Source organism: Gymnogyps californianus, chromosome 1 (assembly GCF_018139145.2).
Source record: "Gymnogyps californianus isolate 813 chromosome 1, ASM1813914v2, whole genome shotgun sequence".
Lineage (NCBI taxonomy): Eukaryota > Metazoa > Chordata > Aves > Accipitriformes > Cathartidae > Gymnogyps > Gymnogyps californianus.
Window position 1 is genome coordinate 144,797,532 of NC_059471.1, and position 21,044 is coordinate 144,818,575.

At 40.0% G+C, this 21,044-nt stretch overlaps 1 protein-coding gene across 6 annotated transcripts in view; it reads right to left on the reverse strand.

The window, feature by feature from the left end:
* Positions 1-21,044, reverse strand: part of SOX5 (SRY-box transcription factor 5) — a 337,014-nt gene that overhangs the window by 14,379 nt on the left and 301,591 nt on the right. For 3 of the 6 annotated variants that reach the window (XM_050907886.1, XM_050907904.1, XM_050907870.1), the window contains exons 10-11: positions 18,063-18,240; positions 13,004-13,176 (exon numbers count right to left, since the gene is read on the reverse strand). In XM_050907886.1, coding sequence (XP_050763843.1) covers positions 13,004-13,176; positions 18,063-18,240 — 351 coding nt within the window. The remainder of the gene's footprint in view (positions 1-13,003; positions 13,177-18,062; positions 18,241-21,044) is intronic. The other 3 variants (XM_050907914.1, XM_050907878.1, XM_050907895.1) reach the window with 1 other exon arrangement.

The window sequence follows — 21,044 nt, forward strand, 5'->3', positions numbered from 1 at the left end:
TACTCAGGCAAGAATAAGTCTAAGGCCTGCTCTTTCCTAAGCCTCTGCAACAGCATTAGGAGAGCAGAAAGAGATCAGTGACACCCTGGCAGGATGCAAAAGCCTGACTATATGTAAGCAGCGTTCCGATTTCCTGTCCTGCGCTCTTCCCATTAAACACACAGCAGCTGATTTTCCCCAATCCTGATCTGCAGAAACACTTCTACAATTACAAAATATTCGAAAAGGGCTAAGCAGCATTCCCACATTGTTTTGCTTGAAAGCATTCAGTTGATGACTTACTGCTTTTCATTTGATGGAAGCATCTCTTTACCGTTCCTACAGAGTCTTTCAGTTTATGGAGAAAGTATTCCTGGAAGCTCCAAAGAAACAAAGGAAAAAAATCTTTTCTTCCCTGACCCCAAATAAACTGGCAACCTGCTGACATTGCTAGCCCAGCCTCCTCTCACAGAACCTATTTAAGAACTTCAGACAAGAGGTCCACAATCGTTTCAAGTTTATACAAAAATAGGGTCTATTTATCATCATTATCTTAATTCAATAGCAAATTACACATTCTTAAAACTGCCACCACTCCGCTGTGTTGGATTAGCTGTGTAAACAGTAGCAAGCTGTGGTACCATCCGGTGATAACACGTGGAATACATGCATGCTGGGTTCAGCAGCACACTTTAATAAAGCAGTTGTGATACAGCACTAGAATTCAGGAGGCAGTGGCACATTCCTGCACACTATGTTGGACTATGCCTTAAACTTATTTTATTATTTTATCAAGCTCTACATCCAATTGTCTTGCTGGGCAGAGAAAGAAATGGGGAAGAGAGTTCAGCTGATGAAATCGTACGTGCTTTCAGGTTTTTAAAGCTACAAGAAAATAACCAGAGTGATAATCCCTTCATTTCAGATTTGCCCCACACCCCAAAGGTATAAAATGCTATTCATCCTATGAGAAATGCACGAGTGGCATCAACTGCAGCCTAGAACCAATACTGCTGGGAAGAACAGGCAAGGTTGGTCCAAACACGGGGAAGTGGTGCAAAGAACTGCTTGTGAGACCTGCTAAAAATCAGACAGCACAAAGCAGCAAAAACAAATGGTAAGGAACGCTTCTGCTCTTGCAGAAGAAACATAGGGATCTCTTGCTAAAGATGAAGTGATTCTTTTTCTTCTAACTTTCTGAATTTTGGATCAGGCCCCAGAAGGCTGAAAGACATCTTATCTTTTTCCTCTATGAAGAACTTTGGTAGAGGTTGGGAAAAATTATCCTAATCATCTTTTCTATTGGATTGTAGGAGAGACTCTCCATAGGGGCAGCAAGAGCTCTGTTGTCTAGATCATTTAAAATTGTAATGGGCAAACCAGAGAAGATAATACTGTAGAGAGCAATCAATCCCACAATAGCCCAATTGTTCAAAGTATAACCAGAGAGGTTTCATCAATAGCCACAATGTGATGAGAAGTTTCTAAAACTTTATTAATCAAAGAAAGTAATCTGCTGGAGAAGATTGATTTGTACCACAGCTCCTAGCAATGTTCTAATTGTATTTAAAAGAACAATGAAAAACACATACACACATGGAATGTGTCATGTAGAAAAAAAAAAATATAAAAAATGACTAAGCACTGCAAGTCAGACTCAGTTTTGTGGTCAGCTGCAAAAGTTACTTGGCTCTCTGTCATGGATAGCTGTCATAGTTTAACAAAACATTGATCTAAAAATGACAAGAACTTGGTTGCAGTCTCTTTCTAGAAGAAACATAAAACAAGAAGAGTCAAAACATATGTAGAACAGCCTGATAATGTTTGCCAGAACTCCTCCCACTACTATACAAACGTGAAGCAAAACCTTGGAAGGTTTGAGAAATAAAGACATTCTGATATATTTGCCTACTCCCCTCTGACCTTACTGCTCCTGTCTTGTGTTGGATCATGGTACCAACGCTCAGGGTGCACCGGAGACCATACACACGCCTTCACTCCTGAAGGACTCCACAGTTCTTCCAGAATACTGTGAATGTTGGGCATATGGCAATGGATCCCTCCTCCCCCTCTTTGAGACATCCTTTTGGCTAGGGTATTTGGCAAACACTGACAGTACTCTGAACTCCGTTAGAATTGTATTTTGGCAAGAGCTGTTTTTCCGATTGCATAATTCAAGGTTAGCAGTTTTACTGAAGCAGTCCACTCTTCACTTTTCTATTCCCCTAACCCTACCCCCATTTCCCCTGATATGAATATTTTTCCTCTCAGTTTGATGCCTGCAGAGATACAGCCAATGTAGAATACCAGAGGAGGAGTGTTCAGGCACTTCTCTTCACATTCGTGCTTTTCTTATTCCAAGTGAACTGAAAGGCCAGGCAGAAAAAATGCGTTTGTAGAGGAGCTGGAGAGAGCCAAACACAGTTACCTACAGACTGCAAGGAGAAACTTGCTCGTCAGTTCTTGCACCTAAGAATTACAAATACACTGATGGACAGAGTGCCTGCTACCTTTGTTCCCTTCAGTGTCAATACGTAAAAAGAAACAGATGGTTGCCTGTTACTGTCCTTTTTAGTGTCCCATTTCCCCCCTCCACCTCCAAGTGCAGTTTGTCCAGCTATTTACCATCCTGCTCTGTGGGAAAAATTCCCACATCTAAACTCTAAAGGTGGTATTTTCAAATAGATTGAGTTTTGATAAGCTAGTTTTTATCTTAGATTGTTGAGCAGGGCCTGTGACAGCATCTAGTGTGGTCTGTGGTGCTGAGGCAGAAGTCTTCTCTCAGCAAGCCCCAGTAAATATCAACCATTCCGACACATATCTTGGTCAATATGCACCAAATCTTAAAGTACTAGGCAGATTAGCTGCTAGACTATGATCCCGCAATGAAAGTTCACTTCTGTTTATGACAGAAAAACATCTTTAATTATCAGACACACTGGTGGTGCCAGGTGTTATCCATTCAACATTATGATATTTTCCTTAGCTCTCCAAAAAGGTGAAGAGTCTTATCCTACATCTGACATGAGTGAAGACTTTGTAAAAGTAATCTTTCTGTGCAATTCCTCTGCCTCTTGCAATAATAAACATCAGAATAGCTTGTGTTATAGAATCTTCATCCACAGCCTTTCAAAATGTGGAAAACATGAGGTAGGTAGGCATTATGGATGAAAGAAAGCTGGAAGAACTTAAAGGAACCACCAGCAGTAGCGAGAGGTGTGCCCAGAGGTTTGCACATGATGAATTATTTGCGGCCCAGGCTCTAATCCTGCATGTTAATGCCATGGTACTTCAAAATACGTACTGTGCACACTGTCTTATGTCCCAGTCCAAACCATGTTACAGTCCAGATCCTGTTACACCTATAACTGCTGTAAGAGAATTTCCAGCTCTTTTCGGAGGGATCTTCTATTTAGATTTAGGTTTTTCTGTGTAACAGATCACATTGCCCAAGTGTTTTGCACTCATCAGTGAATTTAGCCACAAAATTTCACAAAGAAAGGCAGTATTATTAACTCTGTTTACCACATGGGAAACTGAGTCACATATTAAAGGTTCCCTAGTAAGACTGGTAGTTTTAGGAACTGAAACTAGCACTCCTGATTCTTATCTAAAAATTACAACCTCAAGCTTATAATTTCTTTGTGAGTGTGGAATTGTGACCCTTGCTGATGGCACATGTTATAAGGGAAAGCAAAATAAAAATAAGAGCAGTTACAGATCCGCCATTACAATGGACCTTGCTTAAGTAACGCTTGCAGGGCTGTAAAACTCATAAAAAGCACATGCATAAAATGATAAAACAGAGTGAGACTTTCAAATGTTGACTCAGTAATTGTTAAACCCCTTCTGGCTGCACAATTTTATAGTGTTCTACTGTACTAATGAAAAGGGAAGAAACAACAAAGAAGGGTTTTAGCCTTCCAATTATATAAACTCTGTGGACCACCAAAGAAGATGAAAGATTATTTATAATGTCACAGCAATTTATCATTTGGGAGATTTTTTTTGTTGTTGTTGTTGCATCAAAGTTGAGTATGAAGAAACAATGCATTCACCACCCCCTCAGCTCTTTCAGTCTTGCTTATCGGAGATCTCTTTTTCATGGAATAATCCACCCACAGAACCTAAATGCAGTATTAGAAGCAAGAAAATAAAGTAACATTCTTTATTTGTGGCTCTTCCTGGTTTTATGGTACTTCTTTCAGAATTACTACATTTAGTCTTAATTGGGGCTACATCACTTGGTAAAGGAACTGTATCTTTTGGTTTACGGTATATATTCAAATCCAGATTGGTTCGATACTGCCTAGAAATCATTGCATCTGATTTGTAATCTATACGAAGTCCTATATGGACTCAGTAGAGAGGTGCCCCATGAGGTGTTATAGGGAAAAAATCAGATGGATTAAGTAGGCCCAGACATTTAACTACTCCCCTCTCAGGAACAGACACCCAGTCACAGGGGGAATTTGCTCAAATTTGTATAGTCATTTTCTTTGCTGTACATCGCAGACATAGGTCTTTGGTTTCTAAGGACTCTCAAGTCACTACCTTTCAAAGCACTGAAGACAAGACAAAGTCCACTGAAATAAAAAGAGGAAAATCCTCAATAACTTGGCAGGGGTCAGGTCCCTAAGATTTTTTTTTTTTAATTCTTTATTTGAGAAAGAATTACTTCCTCAGTAAAATATATTATTTGACTTGGAAACAAACTGACGGGAAGTAGCAATTCTAGAGGAAATGAGGACACTGAGGTCCTCCTTTTCTTTGGTTACGAGCTCTGAGAGACAGTGCAAGTCAGGATTTTTAAATGAAAACGCAGGTAGCGCTGGCCCAGCCCATTACTTTAAAGAAGAAATAAAAAGGAAAGCAAAAGCAAAGTAGAATGATGAGACACTGCTTCCTTCCTACAAAAGTTTTTACAGGGCGGGCATAGGCATCAACCTCAACCAGATCCAGCTGTAATCCGCTGATTGCAAATAGGTTAAGAGTTACATGACCCAGTTTCTCATGTAGACTGCTTTCTGGGCTGACATGCTCTGTAACTTTGTGTGAATTGTTCAGTCGCTGCACCTTAGTTTCCCCAACTAAGCAGGATGGAGATCGTGACATTTTTCCACCATTGTGAAGAGTTTTGAGATCTCTGGATGAAATCTGCCGCGTAAATTTTAATGAAGGATTTCACAGCGAGTCAGAAAGAGCTGCTACAGCTGATCAGTGAGGAAAGGAAGGGTTAATTGGGGAAGAGAGGTGGCACACCAAAAATGAAACAAGATGAAAATCACAACCCACGCAGGATATCCTTGGAAAGAGCATCTACACACAGGTAAAGAGAAAGCAAGAACACAGTCTCCGCTTTCCTGGCAATTGTTATTAAACAACAGGTGACTCAACTGGGCAGCAGCAATACAGATACACAAACTATTCTTTTCCATTTTTCCCTAGAAGGTATGCAAATTATGAAGGCTGCTGGACCTTTGCTTACATTTCTTCCAGCCCTAATGAAGAAGTTGACATACTATCTAGGCTATCGCCTTAGAAAGAAACCACCACATTTTTCCAGTCATGAAGTAAGGTTTAGCTTGTCTACTCCCCAGCGTCAGCACCAATACAATTAAAGGTAAAGTTCAGCACCCCCAAAACACACTAGTGGCTGTTTGTCACTCAGCTAAGCAAACACCTGCATACTAGGACAGGCAGAACAGGACAGGCTGATCCCCCAGGAGACTAAGTGGACACAATTCACACAAGAATCAGGCTCAGCCTCTATTACACTGAAGAGAGGTAATGCACTGATGCTGATGCCCATGAATGTGCTGAAAGCCCTAGCTATTGGAGGCACGTGATTATGTAAAAATAATAATAAAATCTCAGGAAGTAATTAGCTCTCGTGGCTGTAGGGCACAGCTTAGAACTTAAACCCAAAGACTCAAAAAGCTCAAAAGACATAACAAGAACTCCAAATCAATTGTATGTTTTTTTTTCAGGAGGAAGTTGATCCATCTTTATTGGGCTTAATAAAATTTCCACTAAGGTATACACAGCTGCAGTCCTCCCTGATCCACACTAGCCTGTGAATGTTTCCAATCTCTGCCCTTTGGAGTGAACGAACACTTAAATTCCCATTCAGACTTCAGCAGCTGCAAGGATCCAGGGTTCTTCCCTTGACTCTTTGCCTGCTGTTCTCCTTGACTTCAATGGGAGTTTCATGCACACATCTGTGGGCAGCATTTGTCCCTCCCTCTGTATGTTTCATTTTTTATTAGCTAACCCTGCCCATGCATCCCTGCCATAATGATGCACTAAAGACACACACAAATATACACACTTAATTTTTCTTTGAAAAATGTATCTGGGCATTTAATAGATGATGATCAATCAGGAAAAAAAAGGCGTTTTAAGCTAAAGAGCTAAAATCCTTGGGGGAATAAAAGAAATCCTCATTGCAGAATCTCTCCCTCCCATGCGTAGGCACTTGCTAACTGAGAGTAGTGGCACTGTGACAAAAGTAGCAAAACCAAAGGCAGGCTTTACTAAAAGAAAAGGGGGGAGGGGAAGTCTTCCACTGGCCATCTGTGAAAACAAGGCATGTGGCCATTAAATGCAGAGGCTGTAAATATAAATATACACAAGTTCCACAAAGCAAATGGCAAAAAAAATGGGGGGGAGAGAAAAAGGAATAAACTTTCAGCTAAAGCAAATCAAGTTGTTTAATGCTTAGTTACCAGTGCTGGGCAAAAAAAATTTGATCTTTGCAGTGTGCAAACTTGACAGTGTTTTTAATTAAATTTAAGAAAAGTTTCAGGAGAAATGACAATGGATACAGTAGCCCTGTTGAATAGAGGACTCCTTGAACATGAATGATCCTGTTGAGCCTGCTGATTGGACTTACTGAAAGGCTGACATACAGGGTGATGGATGGGTGATGACATAATACCTGCTCGCCTTCTTGTCCTGTTTTTTGAAAACTGTCTGCTCTGTGTTGATAGCATTAACAAAGAGGACCGCAACCCGCACAGAAGAATTTCTGCTGGCAAAGAACCTCAGTAAGACAAAATTAGGAAGAGGGTAGGGAAAAGAGTAATAAGAAGGGGACATACAGTTTATACAGTTGTTAGGAAAATATGTTAACTTTTGTGTTGTGGGACTGTAACAGTCCATTGTCTGCAAGATACTCCCTGGTCCCCACATTGTATAATAATTATTCCAAACGGATCTCTGCTCACACTGTGAGAAGAGAACAAAAATATTAGACTGATCATTTTTCCTAGTGTTTTACAGGCCAGTGAGGAATAGAGTGGGCTACAAATTACAGGACATATATATTAGCGGTCTGCTGAACTTGCAGGGATAAGTGTATGTAATGTCTGTGGGTAATATAGCCTCTGCTAGTCACTGAGAATGCTGAAGTATTTTTCCAGTAAAATACTACGGAGATTATGAAAATGGGCAGGTTTCAACTCTTACAAAGTGATTTGGTTTATGATGTTAGTACTGCACCTCTGGACTTATTTCCAGTGGGTTTCTCCTGTTTGGGAAGCCCGGCTTGCGCCAGGTCCCATTCTTCCCAGTTTCAGTCATTACAACTTATTCACTCTAGTCTGACCCACGGACTGTCAGTGTCTGCAGCAAGCACGGGGTCAGAGTCTGTTTTACCAACCCTTCTCTTTTCTTCTCCTTCCTGCCCTTCTCTCCTCCAGTTTTTTCTTGACTTTCTGGTTCAAATTTAACCATTAGGGGAAGAAAAAAAATGTTATTGAAGTAAAATTCTCTACTGCAAGAGAAATTTAAATCCCATGTGTTGAACCAGCTATTCCTTATGCCTTTAGTAAAGTGAGCTCCAGTGTTTTATTTCTCAAAGACACCAGGATCTGCGGTTTTGAGATTCTTAATATCCTCCTCCTCCCCGAGGGGAGAGCAGGGACAGAATTCATTTCAGCTCAGCAGATCACAGCAGTTTCTTAAGAGTTAACTCTGCTATCCCCATCCATCAGGCAGCCAGCGAGGCATCAGGAAGGAATGATGGATGTAAAATTATTACAGGGCTGCCACCCGATATACTTACTGCCATTTGTAACTAACGCTGGAACTGACACACTTTTTTCATTATTAAACATCCACATTAAGTCAACATTGGTCACTGTCATTTCATGTTTGGCACTCTCTTAAGGGGAAGAGGGGGAAGTGGGGGTGGGAGTGGGGAGGATGGTGGGAGGAGGGGTGGGTGGGAATGGGAGGAAAGACATCCTGAACCTGGTGTTCTATAAGCATAAGTAATAAATAGGTTCCTGCTTACAATGCTGGAATAAATATTGTTACAAATAGCTCTTTAGTTACAGCCCAGCAGACAAGTACATGTCAGAGCCTTTTAAAAGGATACACTCCAAGCAATAACAGGGAGAATTTGTATCACAGGTTAAGAAACACTTCAGTACAGGAGGTATATGTATTCGGATGCACTCATCTCGGAGTGTGCTATGAGTGTGACTGCATCCATACACATCTGAAATGCTTGTGTGGCTGTGTATACTTACACAACTGTCCCAGCCGCCAGCACCTTTAGCAGCAGGCACCAGCATTCGGAAACCAGTACCTGCATTTGTACCAGTGTACACAGGCACATCTCAAATACCTGCTTGTGTGCCCCCTTCCTCCTTTTCTACACTTACCAGGGTATATACACGAATGCTTGAGAGTCTGACTATAGTCAGAAAATTACTGGCTAGCTCAGTGCATGTTTGTGCTGTGTATCTCTGAAAGAGTGCACTGTAGGCTTGTATGCATGCACACACATGCTGGCTCTTTGTGTTTGTGTACATCTCCTTTGTAGAGGAACAGGCAGTTTTGGGGCCGAACAAATAGACCAGAGTCCACTTGCTGATGTTGCCCATTGTGGTGTTTGCACCAGATGACAATCTGCGCTCTGAGCTACATGTATAAAAGGTAACATTGTTTATGTATAGTACATGTCAAGCTATAATTAACTGTAGATGACAATTACAAATAAAACTATGCTCCTGGGTTTCCAAGAAACCAGAAAACATATACACACACTTCTCATTTATACATGAAAATGTTTCCAAGAAAAGTAATGTAAAAATATGTTTTATTGCATTTGCAATTAAAATAGGTTTTAGTAAAATCCGTGTTCCATCATGATGCTCGTAGTTTTTACTGTAATCCTCTGAAAATCAAATCCCTCAAGATGGTCCAAGTTGGATGCCCATAAAGTGACTCACCCAAATCATCCTAGCCATTTTTTAAAATCTTTTCTCATTTATGACTCCTTTTATACAGTTTCTCTCCAATTCCACAAAATTCCTGTCTGACTACTGCCTTACAGCTGGCAGGTCTGGCTGTCCACAGGGATCAACCCATCTGGGACCAGGAGCCAGATAACAGGTCATGTACATGTGTGGAGAAAAGCCCCAAGAGCTTTAAGAGAGACTCACAAAGGTGATTTCCAGCCCTGAGCCTGCCCAGCTACCCCTGGCAGATAAATCCCTACCAAGAGTCTAACATACGTGTTCAGAACTGCACAGAGCCTACCTTCGCTGGTAGGCTGCAGCAGCAATTCATGCAACAAAAAACTCAACAGGTTTCAGAGAACTGTAAGTCTCCATAACCACACTAGCCACTGCAGCAAAGAAGGGAGGAAAGTTTGTGATAGCCCCAGACAAGTGTTTGTTGCCTATAAAGACTGAGATCACTCCACAGGAAGGAGAGTCTTCTATGCATAACTACAGACATAATGTACTTTTCTAAGTACGAATATGCCCACGGACACATAGCTGCATTAGGCTAACCCTCTTTTAATTCCATCCCCCACCTCAAAATCTCCCTGTCAGGAAGCAACCAGTGAGCAAATGTAATGTCCCAAAAGTTCAGGAGTCTGCCTCTAAGTCCCTCGGCGGGACCCTGAGCTTCTGAAGGGAAACCCTCAGTGGTAACACTGCAGCACTCTATTTCTCACTACCCATCTTCCCAACTACCTCTTTTTCTTTCCTTTGAAAACAGGGAAAAACAGAATAAAATTTAATTCAAAATAGCAACACTTGCCTTCCTCTCCAATCTTGCTCTGAATAAGAGAGAAAACTTTAAAGTCCTAGATCAAACAGACACAAACGTTAGAGAAGTTGGGGTGTTTGTCTGGATCTGAACTTCACAGCTGGCTGGTCAGTGGACAGCCTAGAGCATATATGGGAAAGGAGAACAAGTACCTAAACTTTACAGCCTATGTCTTTTCCTCTGTTGGGTCAAATGCAAGAGACAGCTCAGGAGACCCTAGAAGTTAAAAAGTGCAACTTAACTAGTGCTTAGCGGCTTAAGTGGTCACCCCAGCAACTCAAATGCCATTATAGTCTAGGAAAGAACAGACTTGGTTCTGTCCTTTCCTGTCTACACTTTAAAAATAAAATAAAATAAAATAAAATAAAATAAAATAAAATAAATCAATGCACCCCAATAAAGTTTTGGCATTTATTGTAACAAAAACCCCAAAGCCTACAGTTGCTTTAGAAAAATTTTCAATTGAGCAAACAATTTTTTTCTTCCTGCTACCTCGTAAAAGAACTCCTCTCTGCCCTCCACAAGCCCACCAGGAGGCATGAATTAGAGAGGAAAATAAACTTCAACTGGGGTTGAGGGTGAGAAGTGAAAACAGAAGGGGTAAGGCGAATCCCAACAATAGGAAAGTAACAGAATAAAGTGAATGCAGATGGTTCCACTCCTGTTACTTAATCAAAAGGCTGTGCAGAGTCACTAGAGCCAGCATAAAGTCATGTGTTAGAACAACAGCTGATCTGTATTAAAGAAGATTAACTCGCAATGCCATGGTGGAGGGCCTGGGATTATTTTATGTACTTCCATTGCCGAACAAGCCGTCAGCACAATTACTGCCCTCCGATGTGAATGACTGATCTGTAACCACAGCTAAACAGCATGCTGCTTAGGGGCCTGGGTGCTTCATGAAGATGAATTTCCATACCATCAAAGTGCTTTTAATGGGCTTCCTGATCCAACCACAAGGCCTGCTTTGCAAGTATACAGAACTCAGGATGAAGGCTTCCTGTCCAAAAGGATTTGGTCGGTTGTCACTTGACAATTCCCAGCCAGCACAAGGGAGGAGAGGGGGGAGATAGGTAGAGTTGTCTCTGCTTTGGAGGATTAAAAAAAAAAGAAAAAAAGAAAAAAAAAAAAGGGTACAGATGCTTTCTGAATGCAACCAACTGCTGTATCCACAGCTGAATTCAATGCGCTTAACAAATAACGGCAATTTAGCTATGCTTGCGAGGAATAGCTTGAGTCACTTTGCATTAGCATCTGGCTGAGTGTTAAAGTCATTTCGACATGGGGAGCAGAGAAAAGAAATTTCTGCTCCGAGCATCCTTTCAAGAATGCTTAAATATTTGAATATAAATTCCTTTGTGCTTGTGATCACTTCTTCTTATATCTGACACTCTGCTTTTCCCTTTTCCCTTCTGGTACTCTTCTATGTGAAATGCCATAAACATGCTCCATCCCTCTCTTTCTTTCTCTCTCCCCATACCAGCACTCTTATTCTTCTAAGAGAGATTGTATGTACTGCCAGATACCTATTACACTGACCTCTTTTTTCCTTCCCCTTCCTCTCACGAAAGTGCATGAAATTGGAGTCATTTCTACATCACTTACACCCAGGACAGGCTGATGAAAAAAGTACAGTAGTGAGAGACTCACATGTACATTTAACATTCATTACCCAGACTGCTGGCTTCTCACAGCTTATTGATCAAACTCCATCTAAAAACAGGGAAAATGGAAAGCTATCCAAATTAGCAATCTGCTCATTCTGGACAATATTGTTTGACTCACAAGCTTCCTAGGATGACTGACTTTCAAGTTTCTGCTAAATAGCTGATCATTTTTATTCATTCTATTTATCTGCCTATTTCAGTGATTCACACAAGGCCTTACAGTGAAAAGCCACTAGAAGCGGTTTCAATAAAATTCAGTTTACACCAAATGCAACAACGGTCATCTTTGTTGTACTGCACGACGAAGGCTGCATCACCTCAGAAAATATTGCAGGGGAAGAATGGAATTGAGGAAAAAGTCTTGCTAAGCATATGATGTTGAGACGCACACAAGAGTTTGGATGTATATCTTAGGTGGCAGTATTATAAGGACAGCTCACTATAAACGTGGCAGCAAGGACTGGCAGGTCTATTTATCCTCCATAAGCCAGGGCAGTGCACGGAAAGACATCAGGTATTTCCAGAGAAAAGCAGCAAATCACAACCTCTTTGACATATGCGACAGTTACAGTACATACAAATTTTACTCGAGAATACTCACTTTGTCGATATTTTGTTAGAGCACAGCTTCACAGGCCAGTTCCAAAGCAAAGGGTGGTAAGGCCCCTACGTTCTGCTGCCTCTAAGTTTCACTGCAAATATTTGGTGCAGTTTGTGTTGTCAATTCTCCATTTTTTCAATTTTGTTAAGTCATCTAATGTGACATGACAGTGCTACATTGCAATGGTCACAAAATATCATATATGACAACCTCACAAGGCTAAATACCCAGAAGCTGAGCCTGAGTATCAGCAAAGCTTATGTTCCTAAAGAAGCTTGAATATTTTCAAATCCAGCTCATCTCACAAACACATGTAAGCATTTCCATAAAGCAAGATTTCCACTCAGACCCAGAGATTTCCAAGATCACCTTCTCATAATACACGTTGACAAGCTGGAACAGAGAATTAATGACCTCCAAAGTTCTTGTGAGGGCTTTAACTATCTCCGCCTCCTCCCATCTCTCCCCCAAGGGTCTCCAGGTCTCTCTCTCATGTCAGCTTTTGGTTGTGGTTTTCATTTTGCTTTTTGCTTTTTTTGAAAGAAGCAACTATTCTCTTTAAAAATGGGGAAGAACAAAATAGAGCAAGAAAAAGGGGGGAATAAAGGGAGGAAGAACCTATCTGTCTGTAAGGAGAGTCAAATGCAACCTCTGACCCTTTGCAAAGGGAGTCTCGGAAACTCACCTTTTCTGTCCTGCAGTTATTGAGACCCAGGCTATTCACAACAGCCACCTTCCCATCCAGCACCTGTTGTTCCCTCCGAAGTTGCTCCTTCATCTGTCGGGCCTCCTGGATTGCCTTAGTAACAGCATCGTGGTCATTTAAATAACCTGACGACGTGATAGAAGAAAGGATATCTTAAAAAAAGAAAGTTACAAGAAAACACTTTAGCTTTCATCGATGAAATGCACCAATAGTTTATCATTATTAATGAGAAGGAGTTAAAAGGTAATGCCCAGAAACCCATCCGTGCTTTGTAATTCTGTTACTGTTATGATAGAGCCACCTGGATAGAAAGCATGAGAAACCTCAGTGCCAAAATCATCGTCCTGATATTTGATCCCATTAGTTTCAATATTTCCCTGACGCTGCAGAGGTTAGTCCTGTGGTTTGTATGCAGCAGGATGTAACCGGATAAGAGTTAGGGGAAGCTTTGATCATGCCAGCGATCCCAAACTCTTAAAAATAGACCATTTCATTCTTCCCCTTCTTAAAAGTTGTGAATACATTAAAATAAACCACAGGTGGCGGTGGTTTGCTATAGATATGAAATGCATAATGGCTGGGAAGAGAAACCTCATCCACTGAATGCTCCCCACCACCACCTGTCATTCAGAAATGTATAAGAAACCACAGCTACACGGACCTACATTCCCACTCCTATTCATGCTGCTAATAGTAGGTCAAATGTCCACTGTTTTGCTGCAAATTCACAGCCTAGGGCTTAGCCTTAGTAGTCACTGAATTATTTCCTTTTAAAATGTTACAAGCATCACTGGCAGAGCTAATACTATTTAATTTTAAATGTGACACTTCGTCATTTTTTTCCTTTAGCGTACTGTAGATTATACTTATTATGATCTGCATGTGATTTGTAGGATAGAATACTGATGGGAGACTCCAAGCCCCAGTCTATTTTTCAAACGTTAAAGGAGAGGCTAATATCTATCAATCTCCCTCCCCCTCTCCACATCCCCACACGTGCGCGCACGCACACACTTCTTTCTGTCTTTTAACTAGGGCATAAAAACGGCATAAAATGAATCTGTAATATGAAATTGCCCAGAAAAGGGACTTCTGTTTGTGACATGAGGCTAAATCTAACCAGATCCATTGGTGAATTGTGACAGATGGAGGGACTGTGAGACAGAAGGCAGGCACTAATCACACACAAAATGACCGGCTTGCCTCAACATGTTCCATGGATTCCAGCAAACTTTACACCCTAATCCATTTTTAGAACAAAAAACATCTGGGCCATAAATCCTCTAATCTGCCAAAACACGCTATTAAATCCCATGATTTGTTGAAAAACACTAAGATTAAAGAAAGGAAATATAAAATGGCTAACTGCCGTGTTAGGAAAGTGTTATTAATACTCTTTCTTTGTCTCAATTATGAATGTTCTGTTCCTAAAGAGCCTTGTCTAATCATGTCAGATTACACATCCTTGTTGTATTGCTAGACTCTTCTATCTGATCCGCTGATTGCCAAAAAACGTAGGACATTGTCTTGCTGCTTAAAACATTTCAGGGGAAGAAGCTGATGTCAGATTAGTTCAGTGCTGCGCTGCTGTCAGGATTTTAGTTTGGTTTGGGTTTTTATTGTTGTTTTTTTAGACTGCAGACAGAATGGGACTGGTATTCCTGTCTTCCTTGGCGCGCAAAAACTAGAAAGAAAAGTTTCTGTGCAGTTTGACTGTTGTTAATTTTACTAACAGTTAGCTTTTGGCTAAATACCCAGGAACCCTGAGAGTTTTATATGAAATAACTTGATCCACATCGCTTTTATCAAATGACCCAGTTCAGTAATTCCCAGCCAATGGAATTCCAGTAATTCCAGCTCTCCCAGCATAAGGAATGATATAACCTGCACCACCACAGTGCTACCAGCTGATAATTTTTTTTTAACCTCCATTTTATCAACTTGCTTGGTTTCTTCCCCACTTTGCATCTGTTACTGATCAAGCTTGCATGTAGTCAGAATAAATTAGAAAGGAAACAAACAAACAAACAGTAGTATTACTGCTGGTTGTGCTCTTGATTAGGCTAGGTATAATACTTTCAATCTGTAACACAGCCGAATTTGCCTAGGAACTGGAATTCATGCCCTTCTCCAGAATATTTGGCTTTTCCTGAATACTGCTATCTTTGAGACAGTTTGGCACATGACAGTGAATAAAAGCAAGCACTCCTTATGTTTTTCAGTAGCTGCCAAGATGCTGGTGTGCAGGGAAATGATTAATATAGAAGCGAGTTGAATGTAATTTATTGTTGTTTAGGGTAGGTGGTGAATTATTGACAGAGAGGGGAACTGCATTACATAAAATGCACTTAGTTACAAGGATTGCCAAACTAGCATAGAGAAGTTGCACAAAATAGCAAAGGGCAGAGAGAAGTTGTTTCTGTTTTTAGTACATGGACATATGCCTGTTCCCAAAAAGAAATGCTTGGATTTAAAGTCATACATGAAGCCACGACATTTGTGACTGCTCAGTCTGTAGCATAATTTATACGCTATAGGGATAGCTCTAGAAAAGGACTACATATCTGTATCCCTGAATGCAGCTATACTGTTAATCATAGGAGGGTATAAGTTTACGTCCTCCAAAGACAATTGAACAATACATGAGCATTTCTCCATGCCACGCGAACCAAGTAGCCTAAAGAAATGCTTTCAGAGAACGGTTTTAATTTGAAGTTAGTGGCGGTGAAAAGTGACAGCTCAGCTGCATCCCAGCAAGGTGGGCTGTGCACACCTAGGACAGACAACTTGTGCCTTGCATTGACAGCTCCAGTCATTCAAATGGTGGAAGCAACTGTCTGGCAAATGACTGCATATTTCCCAGTGACTTTTTTTAGAGGGATTCATATCTCAAGATAAAAAAGTGATCCAGTTTCTCTACCATTTTTAGGAACCTTGGTACCTTTGCTAAAAATGCTATCAAAATTTTTTGTGGCATAGCTCCTACTGGAGGGTGACTTGAAATTTCATGCTCACTTTTTTAAGATCACCAAACGGTTTCAACATGGTAATGAGTTTTACTTGCTGTAACTTTGGTTGGATCTGACCTAGCAGTTAGCAGGAAAAGACTCTGTAGAGCGTTCAGAAGCCTTTCCTTCTTCTAGTCCTCCATTAAAGGATAAATCTTTGTTAGAAGTAGGCTATGTCCGTCCAGCTCCTGCACCAGTTAAAGACTGCTTATCTTATATATACAGTATGCACAGTGATACTGCTCAGCAACCTCAAAAAGTCACTTTCTATATTCGTAGCTGAGAGATATACAGCAGTGAACTCTATGTCATTAACAATAACTTAAGTATGTTATCTTTTGCTCCACAGTTTTCTATGGTTTATTAATGGTATAACACATTAATTCTTCTTACAAGAGTGACCTTTAAAGCTCCATTCATCCTCACAGCTTTTATCCAATTACATTATCACTCATTACAGGTACAGCATTTCAAAATCTGCATTTTGTTAAAAGAAGTAAATTGCAGGGGTCTCAAACCTATGAAAAATATCAGATGTGTAGGGAAAGAAGATTGGAGAGGAGAGAACAAGAGATGTCCTGCCACTGAGATGCAGGTCAGATGCTTAACTCCACATCTAAATGTGATGCTCACTCTATTAAGGACAAAAAATTTAATGTGAAAAAATTGAAACTCAATGCATTGTACATGGAGAGCAGTAGGGCCAAGCAAATTAAAGATTAAATGCATTATTACCTACCACAGTTAAAGAGTGTAGGGTTAATAATACACGCATTGACAATTAACAATGTGATATTTACAAAATATTTATGTAATTGTAACATGTCACACCAAATAAAGTTATTTTCTTTTCTAAAAGACATAGAAGCATATTCTCTGTCTGATATACGTAACTCTCACCAACATTAGCAATAATCATGTATGCACAGTGAGAGGGTAATACAGCGGGAGCTAGATCTGTTTTGATCTTTGGACATTAACTATGGGTCTTCCTGGTGTCTGTGTAGGCAGAATATGGACTACAATGAGCTTGGGGGAGACCCATAGAGACACAAAAAGATTTTACTACATAGCACTGAGATATCACAGAAACAGCTTCTGACAGGTTTGACCTATGGCTTCTTTTTTTTTTTTGTGCCATCCCTGAAAGTGGCCAGCAGGAGATGCTTCAGGAGCAATAAGATACACAGTAGCAAAGGTACAACTATCTACCTCACTTAATTCCCTAAACACAGCTTGATTTACATGCTGAAATCTTAATTCAGTTTATATTCAACCACTTCAGGGAATAAAATGTTTCCGTTACAAGGATGAAGAATGGGGTGTGTACACGTTTTACTTATACACACAAAAAGCAGCCCCTTTAACACATCGGACTTGTAAAATCACCACTAAGACTGTTATTATTTAGATGGTCTTTAGGCAAAGAGGTAGTTTTGGCAGGAGAAAGTATTAACACTATTTTCTGGAACAACATTAAAAACAGCCAGTCGAGACTTTTTGCAAGATACAACATCAAACTTGGTTTTTTGAATGAACCTGGTGATTCTTTTGCTTATTAGACCAAGGTGAAATATTGCTCCATGCAGCTTTTTAGCAGACTAAGGATTAAACCTGTCATTTTGCAGAGATGTATTTGCATATGTAGAATTTTAACTTAAAGGGAATTTTTTTAAAGTTTATCCATCACTTTTAGATGACATAGTACAATATCACGGGTCTTTAATGCTCACCATTAGACAGGTCGCTGTCTTCACTGTATGCCATTAAACAAACAGCATTTATTAACTTTTATTGATAAAGCAGTATCTGAAATAACACAAGTCTTTGTTTTCTGAACCTGTAAAAGTTAAGATACTCCTCCTGAAATGGTAAGTCTGTGGGAGTTTCTTCACTGACATCAACAAATGTAGTAGTATGGTCAACCCATGCCAGCTCATAGACCACTGTCTGGCACTGGCTGATAAATGCCCACTTTCCATTAACACCTATTAATTGTTATGAGGAAGGCCAAATGAAACTGAGCTTACCTATTGTGTTAGCTCTGGCCGAAGGACTAGCTAACGTTGCTGGCACGGAGGACTTTAGTGAACTGGCCCCACTATTTATTCTCAGAGTTGGCATATGAGGAGAGGTGGGTGATGTGGGAGACTTGCCATCAGATGTCTTGGGTTTGGCTGAAAGGTTCAGAGGCTGGGCCACTTCATCCTATGATGAGCAGAAGAGAAAAGACTGTTATTAAAAAACTGCTGTTGGCACAACACCGTCCAAGCAAAGACAGTTGTTTTCAGCTTGTGAACTTCTAAACCTGAAAGGTTGTATGATATATATTAAGATCAAATGTGGTATCATCTTGTCATTCCAGTTTGGAACTGAAATGACTGATAAACTGGGAAATTAGCATGACATGATCAGAGAACATCCTCCATTTGCACTTTGTATGTAAGAATTGTCTCTGAAGAAATTACTCACATCAACAATATATATGCTTCTATGATGAAAATGAAGAGCAATTTTACAGTTATATTTTTTTGTTATTTTATTTTAAACTTGATACGGATGAACTAAATAAGAACTGAAGAGCATTTTTACTTAAAATTCAACCACCACCACCCAAATTGGGCAAATGTGTTTGAGTGAATGGGTTTTCAGTTGGGGTTTTTTGTTGGTCTTTTGTTTTTCTTTTTTTTTTTTTTTTTTAACTTGTGCTTTCCTCTGAACTTCCCAGGCTTAGAACTCCAAGCACAAAAATATCACAGGAAATAAATACTTCTCTTCCACCACAAGAGAGCAGGAAGAATCTGCCCTTTCTTTCCACAAAATTTGAAACAACCAACTCAATAATTCTGCATAAGCCCCTAGATTTTTTCTTCTTCTGCGGAGCTGGACTTCAAGATTTCAGTAATTATAATTATGCAAAAATAGAAAAATTGGGTGACATTTTTTGCAGGGTAACTGGAATTATTCCTAAACCTGGCTTCATTACACAGAGTAACAGACAGTGCTATAAAACACATTAAAATTCTAAGTCATGTATTTTTGTTTGATCAAAATAAAATACAATAAGGGAAAAAAAACCAAGGAAGCGAGAAAAAGCTTTTCAACAAGGGGGATATTTTAGAAGTGATTTTAACTGACTTTTAAATAATCAGAACTAATAGATATGGTATTAGATCCAATCATCACATACTAGCTTAGCTGTCCTCTGACACTGTGACTTAGGAAAGCCATCCTCTATCTATAGGAAATGTTACATCACACAATTGGGTTTCGGCTCTAGGCACTGAAGAAGCCGATTCTGACCTCCCTAAGTTGTAAGTACATTCAGCTTTATAGAATTATTCCTGACTTACAGCAATGCAAAGCCGACTGGAATTAGACTCATAATGTTTGAGTGTTTTACTGTTACCACTAAGGCATCTGTAACTACTATCATATAATACTGATTCTTTTCCACAGAGGATGGTGTGCTGCAGTAAAGAAGGAATTTTACAGTTGCCTATCGCTTGTGGAAATATGATGTAGATGTACGTCTCCAAACACAAGACAATTCTGCAAAGCACTGTCATATAACTTTTCCATTAACTGAAAGATGCAAGCTCTGAGCAAAGCACTTTTGTTATACTTAATTACTTCTACAGTTTTGTAATAGTCATAGTTAAAAATAAATTAAAGCTTAGCAGGCAAACATATCAGGGACATCGTGGACAAAGCTGTCATCCTTAAAGTGGTATTTAAGCCGTCCTAGATGCAACTTGTGCATAAAATAAAGGGGAAAAAAATCAATACATAAAATTGCCTTAGGAGCCTATATTCTGTATTCTCAGAAGCGACTTAGGCACCTAGAAGGCAGAGTTCTGTTGATCTTCTAGGAGACTTAAGCCTCGAGGTTAAAAATGTCCCCCAGTTCAACCAGCATTTGACATTTTAAGAAGGTATTCATTACTTTACAGAAATACAAATCCATCTGTATTAGAATAAAATAGATTAACCTACTAGCCAAATGGAAGGGGACCTGGTCTGCTGTTCCACCAATTTCAAAAAAAAAAAAAAAAAAAAAAATCCCACAACAGTGCAACTATAATGTTGTAAAATCAGTACTGAGATAGTTGCATAAAAGTGTAAGTACAAACTAGCCAACGAACCAACCAACCACAGCGACCCTGTGCCAGACAAGGATCCCTGAAGAGCAAAGCCATCTATTTGGAAGACAGTATCAGAAGCAAAGCAAACCTGCCCACAGACTTGTTTCGGTTCAATCCAAGAGGGGTTAGTTTCCACGTATATTCAATTCTTGACCTCTGTTGTAAGTCTCAACAAAAGAGGCTAATTAGTTTCAGATAATGTAGTAAAAGCTGCAGTGTGCTCTCTGGCCACTGGAAATCTGACCGAGAGCAGCACTTCAGTTCATACGGAGCAGCAACCAGTCCCTGATGGGAATGGCTCTCACTTGCTGCTAAGTCAGCTTGGATTCCAATCTGCATCCTCGTGCTGAAAGGGTTTTTTCAGCCTCATCCTTTTGACTCAGTCCCTCAGCTACCCCGTCCCTATAAAGCTTATTTCCTTCCCTTCTCTCACTCCTTCTCCCTTTCCTCAGTTCTTCTGTTCCCTTTTTTTAGCCTGGTGTGAAGGCAAGGTCTTGTGCATGTCCACTATAGAACAGTGGTTTTGGTCTCATTTAATGCAAGTTAGAAATGGGGGAGGTGTTTTTTCCATCGTAGGCATTCAGCAGTGAAGCTGTCTGCACTGTAACTATTCTTGGTAGTAAGAATGCTCTTCTTCATTCAAGTCAGCACAGCCTTCTCTGGAGCCAAGAAGTATAAGGCCTTGTGGAAATAATAGAAGTCGACAGTTCCAGAGCTGATAAATGTCATTCCAAATTGCCCCTTCATTCACTTTCATTGTGTGTTCAGGCTAATGGTAAATTAATCGGAGGTCACAGAAGCTTGGTTTTCATAAAAGAGGATAAGTAAACAATTTTCAGATATTATATGAATTTACAAAATCATATT